This window comes from Hyposmocoma kahamanoa, unplaced genomic scaffold, assembly GCF_003589595.1.
Source record: "Hyposmocoma kahamanoa isolate Upper Pololo Valley unplaced genomic scaffold, ASM358959v1 93, whole genome shotgun sequence".
In the NCBI taxonomy this organism is placed as follows: Eukaryota; Metazoa; Arthropoda; class Insecta; order Lepidoptera; family Cosmopterigidae; genus Hyposmocoma; species Hyposmocoma kahamanoa.
This window is the reverse complement of record NW_020654810.1, coordinates 17,596,063-17,606,549: the sequence shown is the minus strand read 5'-3', so window position 1 is coordinate 17,606,549 and position 10,487 is coordinate 17,596,063. Positions and strand designations below refer to the sequence as shown.

At 34.7% G+C, this 10,487-nt stretch overlaps 1 protein-coding gene across 1 annotated transcript; it reads left to right on the top strand.

Moving 5' to 3' along the window:
- The first annotated feature begins 917 nt into the window (after positions 1 to 917).
- Positions 918 to 6,508, top strand: LOC113237085 (putative alpha-L-fucosidase). Its single transcript, XM_026473346.1, has 5 exons — positions 918 to 1,080; positions 2,287 to 2,422; positions 2,696 to 3,174; positions 4,132 to 4,272; positions 6,057 to 6,508. Exons 1-5 carry the CDS (start codon positions 918 to 920, stop codon positions 6,506 to 6,508), a joined length of 1,371 nt encoding a protein of 456 aa, XP_026329131.1.
- The last annotated feature ends 3,979 nt before the right edge of the window (positions 6,509 to 10,487 follow it).

The following is a 10,487-nucleotide window of genomic DNA, read 5'->3' as shown; positions in this document are numbered from 1 at the left end:
TGGTGTATCTTCATAAAAATATAAAAAATTTTCACATCTGGATTCGTACTTTCTTCATCACCATCATATTGGGATCCGTGCCTCCACCATTTATAATCGAGGGCTGTAGCTCAGATGCATTGCGAGAGGTATTTCTATAAACTCAAACTATAATAATCTTCAATTTTATACTTTATTTCACTATTTTACATAATTTTGGCGTAGGGTTACGAAACAATGATCTTAATATGATATGTCAAGATCTTCTATTTTCTTAACATTCTTTTTCAAAGAATTCTAAATACAAACTAACTCATTCAGCCAGCAATTCTACTCATAGAGTACGGCCTAGTCTACAGTACTATACAAATAAATGACATAAATGAATCATGAATATGTTATGTTTATTTACCTTTTCAATTTCCGTGAGGTGAATCTGTGATAAAAGTAAGCCTGTCATGCAAGTTAGTGTGTGCATTAAAACAATGGTTATTTTACCAATAACTTATAAATATTTCAATTACCGATTGTTGATTGTACTTTAATTTATGGTCAGGAATGTAAATATATATTTAAATAATATCAGCAGAAGCATTATTTTCTAAATATCATTTGGTTCGTTGAGTTGTTAGTGTTAAGTAACGTCCTTACTTTTATTAATTTATTTTTAAGAAAATTATTTTTTGTTGCGTGTTAACTTACCAGTAGTTTGATTTTCACAATGTCACATTGTAATTTGTTTTTATGCTTCAAACTGACACATTAACTGCAAACAATAATAATATCTAGATTTCTTAGCATTTTTATCTGCAAAAGATTACACGTACACACCTCTTGTATATTGTCGTAAGGTGATGATATTTAATCTTGATAAATTAAGCCTTGATTATTCTACCTCACTCATCATGTGGCTGATAATTTTATATAGTATACTTCGAATGTACGCCTTAGGTTCGCATTATAAACCAGAGTGGAAGGATTTGGAAAAACGGCCTTTACCCCAGTGGTATGACACCGCAAAAATTGGCATTTTCGTTCATTGGGGTATATATTCTGTACCAGGTTTTAAATCTGAATGGTTTTGGTACAACTGGAAGACTGGTAAATAAAACGATCTGAAACATAATGGATTAGTAGATATTAGATATTTAGACCAAACACTTATTAGACCAAAGTTTTATCTAACCCAAGTTTTCTTATGCCCAAGGTGTGTTAGACCCAATTTTTATTGGACCCAAGGGAACCATAAGACTCAAGTAGTACTAGTTGAAGGAAACATATTTATAACCGACAAAAGTAATAACATCCTCTCTTCATTGGTCTATTGTCCTTTTAGTCCTATTACACGTTTAGAAAATTACCTGTTGATCTAGCGATCCTCCCGACCTTTTCTTTGTAGGAATTTTGTGATACATTCGTCGAAATAATAATAGTCCTGATATTTTTCAAAACTTACCTCAAATTTAATTTTCAACTAAAATTCAGGCAGAGAAAATTGCAATAGGTAGCATTGGTTTGTCGTCTGAAACGCCGACCTCTGCACACGGCGTACTTTTTACACGAACGAGCTCACGAATCGAGCCTTTACGCGCCGTAGATGCTTAATAACATGTATGCAAAAGTTTACTGGCTGCCAGTAAGGGAGTTACCGCACTTATTAAAGCAGAATCGCATTAAACCGGTCAAAAAACGCCTTATATCCATGAATGTAACAGCGTAAAAGACGTTGTGCGTTTCACATCGGTTCGTATGAACTCACCACAGGTCCGCAACGAATTTACTTCCTGCAAATTTCCGATTGCGTCCACACGCGTGCCGACGTCGGCTACTCCTAGCTAGAAATAAAAAACCGACCTCAAGTCATTCATCACCTACTTTGCCACCCTTAGAGGTGGAATATTTTCTTCAAATTTAAATGGGACTAATTCTACCCTCTACCCTCTTTCTGAAAAAAGAATCATCAAAATCGGTTCAAAAATGCCGTAAGTTATCGTGTAACATACATGCAAAAAAAACATACAGTCGAATAGAGAACCTTCTTTTTCTGAAGTCGGGTAACAAATAGCGCGACGGCACGTGAACGGTCCCGTTAACGGTAAATCGGCTTAATGCGACAAGTATGGTTAAACACGAGCAAATCAAAACGAGTTTGCGTTGATAACTTTGGTGACTTCCTCATCGCCTGCGCGTAATCTTTTCGTAACTTAAACAACTCTTTGTATAATAACAAAAATTTTAATCCGGGTTATTTGAGTTGAATAGTGACCTAATAATTTTAAGGAATTCTACTTGTTTTATTTCTTTAAGGTGACGAAGATACGAATAACTATATGAAAAATCATTTCACCGATATACACACGTACAGGCAGTTTGCGCCGATGTTTACAGCAAAATCGTTTAAACCTGATAAATGGGCAAAACTTTTTGTAAATGCAGGAGCACAGTTTGTTTTTTTTTTTATAATTTCAATATAGAGTAGATTCTTCCAGCATAGGTAGTAACTTCACATTTTAATTGTTCCCATAACCAATCCGTATGTATACAATTTGGTGCTTCCACATAAAGTTATCGTTTGGGCAAAGTACACAGATCAGCGCAAAAGGCAGCAATTTCATTTGATTTGCCTAAATTCAATTTTGAAAATGATTCTTATTTTTTTGACATTATCTATGTAGGAGCTTTAATATTATGTTTTATAATCCCATGTATATTTTAGATACGTTGTTCTAACCACCAAGCATCACGACGGCTTCGCTTTGTTTCCGTCGATGGTAGCAGGTTGGAATTCAGTAAACGTAGGACCGAAGAAAGACATAGTGGATATGCTGTCAAAGTCCGTTAGAAAATACAACATGAAGTTTGGTATTTATTATTCCTTGTACGAGTGGTTTAACCGTATATACTTAGACGATAAAGCATGCAATTGGCAGTACCATTTTAACAACTGTTCTACATACACTGATAATGTAGTCGTTCCACAAATCAGGCAGTTAATCAATAACTACCGTCCTTCAGTGCTATGGACCGATGGATCAAATGAGTGCCCTCATGAGTATTGGAAAGCCACAGATATAATAGCTTGGCTCTACAATGAGAGCCCTGTTAAGGATGAGATAGTAGTCAATGATAGATGGGGCTTGGGGACAACATGTCGCTATGGTGACTTCTACACCTGTGACGATAGATTCAACCCTAGTAAGTCTTAAATATATTCTATAGAACGTAATTATTCCATACTATGAATTTCTTCTACCTTAAAAGTTTTGTGATCTCTCGTTCGGCCATAGAGGCAGTTATAAATAATAAGTATGTGTCCCAACATTACCACATAAGTCAAAGGGTAAATAGATCAACATTTCAACATTACTAAGAGTCGTATTCCAGAACTATACTCAATGCTCAAGTCAGGATCTGAGTATGATTTCAAGCACTGAAAATAAGACCGTAATAGCAGGAACTTGAGTATGATTTCGAGTGCTTTAAACAATACTCAAATCCTGACTTGAGCATTGAGTAAAGTTCTGGAATACGACCCTAAGTATCACTAATGTACTGAAATTGGAATTTAGTATTCATGAACAAATGTTGCCATTAATGTGACAACCTCCGTGGTCGAGTGGCTTGCACACCAGTTTTCATGACTTCGATATCTCTGAGGTCACGGGTTCGATTCCCAGCCAGGTCAATGTAGCAAACTAACTTTTCTAAGGTCTCTCCAGTCTGTGTTTGTGGTACCGTTGTTGTTAACACAAGTGCTTTAGATATTTACTTTGGGATCAGAGCAACGTATGTATGTTTTCTAATATTTATTTATTTATTTCTTTTTTATAAAACCAAGTGACGGGACGAACAAGTGGTGGTAACCACACGCCTGTTCGTAACAGTTGCAGTGCCAATCAGAGCTTTAAATCGCAAAGATCCTAGGGGCACTGCCACTGCGCCCGTCATCCAGAGACATAAGTTAACAAGTCCCAAGTGCCTGTTAATTAACCAGCGCCCGTTACTCTTCCAAACCGGAACGCAATAATGCTCACATTACTGCTTGGCTGCAGAAATTGGTAAGGTGGCAGTATTTTCCTGGATGAACTCTTCCATAAAAAGCTCTACTGCTACTTATAATTTATTTATTTAGTGCTGTTCAATTTGTTACAGGAAAATTGCTATACCATAAATGGGAAAACGCGTTTAACACAGATATACTGTCTTGGGGTTTTAGAAAAAACATAGCGCCTGAAGAAATTATGAGCTTTGAAGAATTGCTACGAACGGTTGTCGTTACAATAAGCTGTGGAGGTAAATGTAGTTGAGGTATTTTGTTATAAACAAGCCACATGCAATCATACGCCAAAAGTGATTTCATCACAGAAAAGTCGTAAAAATAATACGAATTACATAAAACAAATTACGTATATGTGAAGTTTTATAACTGTCCTATTTAAGCATAAAATTTTATCGACTTAGTAGTATTTTTAAACCTCTTATCTGAAAAGTTGTCATTTTCCAGATGTGGCCTTATTACACCAAGGGTGCAGTTTGTAACATATAAATTTACATAACGTCAGGAATAGTGCAAATTCTGCAATATTGTAGTATTGACTACATTTACCAATGTAAAAAGCGCGTATCTGCACCAAACCGAGTTTTACAGGAGAGGGATTTAACATTATTACTTTGTTATTTCAATGGCTACGACTTTCATCTTTGCACAGTAAGCATTAATATATGTTGTATATGGACTGATATAATAATAGATTCCCGTAAATCACGCTAATTTGGTTGCCACGACATTTACGCGAATTTGATTTGACGACTAAATTACCAAAATGGAGACTCGTAGTCAAAATGCTAGTTGCGCATTATTGCACTATCCCCGACGATATCCTGAAATTGTTCATTATAAAAGAACACATTACCTGTATTCAGACGCGTTAAACTATGTATTACGTTTAACTACTACGGGTTAACTTCAATAATCCGTAACGGTATCCTGAAAACGGCATTTCTAAAGTCACAAGCTGTTGTACGACTTTTAGCAACGCATTTTTTCATTACTATTCATCTGAATAAGATCTTAGTTTTTTATTGGTAGGTTTCGGATTGATTAAAAATAAAAGTGTAAAGAAATAAAACCATTGGCAAAAAAGTCGTTAAAAACCAGAAACAAATATCTATAACAAACACATAGAAAATTCGTAAGATCCGCTAGTTTGTTCCGTGGCTTATTTGACATAACATCTGACACGGTTTGCTGGAAGTTGGTTGAAAAGAAGAAGGTTGGTTCAAATCCAGCCGGATCGAATAATTTTTTTCTAAGTGTTCGTTCCTCTTCTTTTTTCGTATTCATCTTTATATTGATAATTATAACAAAGTAGTGGTGGTCAAATGTCGTGAAATTCTTAATCTTAAAAAAAATACAACAAAACTATATTTTTCGGATCTAAATCACGTATATTTCTTTTTTCAAATACACCAACGTGTTTGACCCTTTATAGGTCACATGGTCCCGAGCGTACTTTAGGGCGCGCGTACTTTTGTTTTTAAGGTCTTCGAACAGTCGAATTTTATTTGCAACGTCCAGTCCATACTGGTAAATATCGAGGTCTTAGAGTTTTGCAATTGTTACACATAGAAAGTGAAACTATTTTTTTCGAATCTAAATCACGCATATTTGTTTTTGGCTGACTGAGTCAGCCGTGACCATAGAAAAGGCCCGAACCGCTGGAAATAATAAGTAATTATAACTTTTCATTAAAAAACCCACGTCAAAAGTATGTGGAATCTTCTGTCTTTTTGCCGAGATTTATCTCAATCGGTTAACAGAAAGTGGGTGAAATTCAATAAACCGGATTCATCCCCTAATGTGCCATCTTTAGATGTGGAATATTTTCTTCAAATTTAAATGTGACCACTACCCCCTTTACAACAAAAAAAAGTCATCGAAATTAATTCACAAATGTCGGAGTAATCGCGCAACATACACACAAAAAAATTACAGTCGAATTGTGAACCACATTTTTTTGAAGTCGGTTAAAAATAGTTTCAATTGACGAATCCTAATATGTAAGTATTTATTCTAGGAAATGCCCTTATTAATGTAGGACCATCGAAAGAGGGAACTATACCACGTGTATTTCGAGAACGACTACTAAGTCTGGGTGAATGGCTCAAAATTAATGGCGAAGCAATTTATGACACTTCACCGTGGTTTCACCAAAACGACAGCCTGAATTCGGATGTCTGGTACACTTGCAAGAAACAAACATATGATCCTTGGAGAACCTCACATGTACCAAATAAAAACGATAAAATTTTAGCTGTTTATGCAATTTTTTTGAAATGGCCAGTAAACAGCTTATTAATCGTCGAAGACTTGAAGTATTACATGGAAAACAGCACCTGCCACGTAAAGTTGTTGGACACCGTAAACAGTACTCCTGTCACAGTAAGTAAACAAGAGTCTAGGGATAGGATGGTCAAAGTCACTTATGAAGACTTTGGGAATAAAAAAAAATGCGTGGAAAACTTTTGAAAAGTATTTGTGAAGAGACACGCACAAGTACTAACTGAAATGAAGTCAAATGTCATTTTAATTTAAATAACTTTATGCCTAAAAGGAATAGCCAATTTTTCAGGACATCGAACCTTATTAACCTTTTTCTTACATAAGCCACTTACGCTCAGCGTTTAATGAACTAGAGATGTCGTCATTGGCTCCAAACCTGTTTTAGGTGACCGATCATTCTTTTCCTGGTCTTCTCAAACACCTACCTAATATTACACAGGGCTCGCACAGGACACCAACAGACGTCGTTGAATGGGTCTGTGGTATGAAATGATGTAATGGCATTGTGACGCCTGAGCGGTGATGCTGTTTGTACGATATATAAATATATAGAACTCCATGCCACATGGCGTAGCGCCACATATAGATAAATTTATTTCAATATAACTCAATCTAATACAATACAAGTAGAACAAATGTAAATAAATCTATTAAAGTATTCAAATAAGCGCTAAGAAGGGAACCTAAATTATGCAATGTTCATAGTAAAGCTATACATTTTAATATTAGAACGTAATGTGTAATTGCGATGCCTAAACTAAACATTGAAATGGCGCGCCGAGTCAGAACGTGTGTGCATCGGGGAGGGATGCTGCGATGCGTAGTAAGCGGCGTTACATTACTACATCGCATTGCTCGTATCGCATTCGGTGCGCTGAGATCGTAGCGTTGCAACGCACTAGCAGCGCCTGTATGGCATCGCTTGAACAGGCTGGTGTCTGCAACACACCGTCTGGGCGATGTCATTTTGCGCGTGAATGTGTCCATATCTCCTTACAACTTTAGTTGCAAAATATACAGTAATAATATTGTGTGAATACCCACCAACTACAATAGGCCAGCATGGTAGATTCTTCTTAAATGCGATCCGTGACTAATAACAGCATTCTCATTTGAAATAGTTCTCCAGTGCGCGTCTATCGTCCTCCCTCATTAATTGATACATTAACTTCAATTGCAGTTTATGATTACATCGGATGCGGTTGCAATACGTCTGCCTGAAGGCGATATTACAAACGAAACTGCATGGGTGTTGAAGATAACGAATTAGAGCATTATCTGAGTAAAGAAATGTTAGTGTTATTTGGACTTTATTGATTGTACGTACCACTTAAGCAACATTAAATCATAGTAGAGAATATTATAATTAATTACAGGCGGACTCACATGTTCACGTAATAGCCGCTGTGCATACACTGCTTGCTTAGTTTTTAAGCTTTTGAATGCGTATTTCACTCATTGCACATATAAAAAATACAATTACAATGCAATAAAGTAATATTTCACCGACTAAGCTAATGTGTAACTGACAAATTATTTGCTGTGGATAGAAATTTAAGACTTTAAAAGAGCATGCATACATTAAATTTTTCTACGAAAGCCATCTGTTCTCTAAATAGTGACATCCAACTCATCAGCAAGATTTCGTATGCCGATACATCGAATAAAAACACGTTTAGTATACTAAAGTTTGACCAGAGTCTTCTTTGACTGACTAATATATGTACCTAAAATTATAATATTTTTTTTTACAATAAGTAGAACAATGTATATTGTCAATACCATCCTTTATTGCTGAAAATATTTACTATAATATACTTGATTTTTCCCGTTATAAGCTATTTTCTTCTCACTTGACAGATTAGTATGTTCTCGAGCCCGATTTCAAAAGCCTGTACGAATTCTATCGCACTTGGGATTGCGCTGAACTCTACTGTCCCGTGATTTCTGTCTTTGTCTTTTTCCAGTAATAATTCCTCATAACAAATTCATAAGGCAGTTTGTAAAATATTTCATTATTTTTCTACATTTTCACGACATCGACATAGACATAATTATAGTCGTCACAAAGTAAAAAGCCCAATTTGACAACTAAGGAAGACGACAGTATGTAACTTTGAATGCAATCAACGAAACAGCAAAGAAACAAATTATTTATATTAACTTTATATATTAAGTTTTTGGGTTTCAAAAAAAAAACATTAATTTTAGTGTAGCATCATATAATATGACAGAATATATTTCAAGTATTACTTTCGCACGAAGCCCAAAATAAAATACAATTTTGAGTCAGTCCGAAACGTCTTAAAAACAGATAGACGTCCTAGATCTACTGTTTTTTTAAATAATAGTGTTGTAACCAATTAATCGCGGAGTTTTACCGAGACATTTCAACTACACTTAAAAAAAGTTGAATTTTTTCATTTTGATAGAGGTGTTAACATTGGTAATATGATCGAAAATCAAATAATTACACATGATATTGATGATTTTGAACATGGACACTGTTAATGTCACTCCACTACAACAACAACCACATGTAGTCATTGTGATTATTTATCATACTTACTTATTATTTGTATTAAACTCTATATTAGTTAATATAGTAAACGGTCACAGAAAGTCCCGAAAAACATAGTAAACGGTCACAGACTCATACAATTAGGAATCGATTTCTCGAGAGAATCTTTTAAATATGGTTACCGATATGTTTAAGCCGTAGAGCCCCTTGGGCATAGCGACCACCTGTAACTGTACCTGCACACGCGCTGCAGATCTCCGAAAGAGCCTATCAGTTACTGTATCAGATTAATGGTGATTAACAACCCAAATGCGAATAGGCTACACGGACCAGTCTTGTCGGCCTATCTGCGCGTATCGATCATCGCGTTACGTTGCTTATCTTTTATTGTTTCTTGACTCGATTTCGTACTTCCTTTTTTCTTTAACAAAAATGCAGCACGATAAGTATGATGGGGTAAAAAGAAAATTACGGAGCAAAAATTGAATTAATCATGTATAGTTTCACGAATATATTACGGTCCCACATTTAAAACCATGCTCAAACCATTCGAATGTTATGACTCCTAAACTGAATAGAGTATAATAAGTCGTTATTGTTTTCAATGCGAATTGTTTATTATCTACACATGCTTCTATTATATACATTTTATGTTTGGGCAACATTAGAGATACCTTGTTTTCGTATTAAGCCTTCACATGATTAATTATGTTATATTAAAATAAACTGAGATTCTTTATACTTACATAAGTAATAGAATCTTTGTCTTGTAAATTAACGAAGAGTAAAACTTAGAAAGGTAAACTTTCTCACAAATGTCTATTTTATTTTTGTTAAATAATTGAGTGAAATTGAGTTTGGAAAAAAGGTTAACCAATCTATAATCGGGGATAGAGCAAATCCGCGTATGTAGCATTGGTAAAAGCCGCGTATCTGCACTAAACCAAATACATGAGAATGATTCGTAAAATTATTTTTTTCTTTTTTAATTAATAATTCGTAAATCGCGCTACTTTGGTTGGCACGACAGTTACGCGTGTTTGATTTGGCCACTAATTTGGCAGAATTAAAATATTTTCAGTGTCTACTTCTGTTTGTTTTTTTCTTTTTAAGTGCATAATTTTGATTATGCACCTTAGTTAAACTCTAAATTATGCACTAAAAAATAATAAAAACTAAAATAAATTAGGATTAATTAATAGGAAATGAAACTATTTTTCCGGATTTAAATCGCGTATATTTGTTATATATACGTATGGCCATTTACAGGTCCCGAAACGTCGGTTTGTTTGAAAAAACAAATATACGCGATTTAAATCCGGAAAAATAGTTTCATTTCCTATGTGTAACAATCGCGAAAACCTAAGAACTCGATAGGATTAATTAATTTAAGTTAAAAAATAAAGTTTTATTCACTATTTACTTACTTTAACTTTTTGTCATGTCATTTGTCAAAAATTCTGTTCGTTATTTGTATCTATGGTGAAAGGACATTTTCTATGAGAAAACAGCAAACAAACTACCTTTTAAAAAACAGCTACGGAACCGTTTGACCTAACGATACGTTCTTTAACAGTTATGGCTATTGTAACTGCATTATAAACAACAACACTGTGTTATTTTTAATTTTATTTGTGATTTATC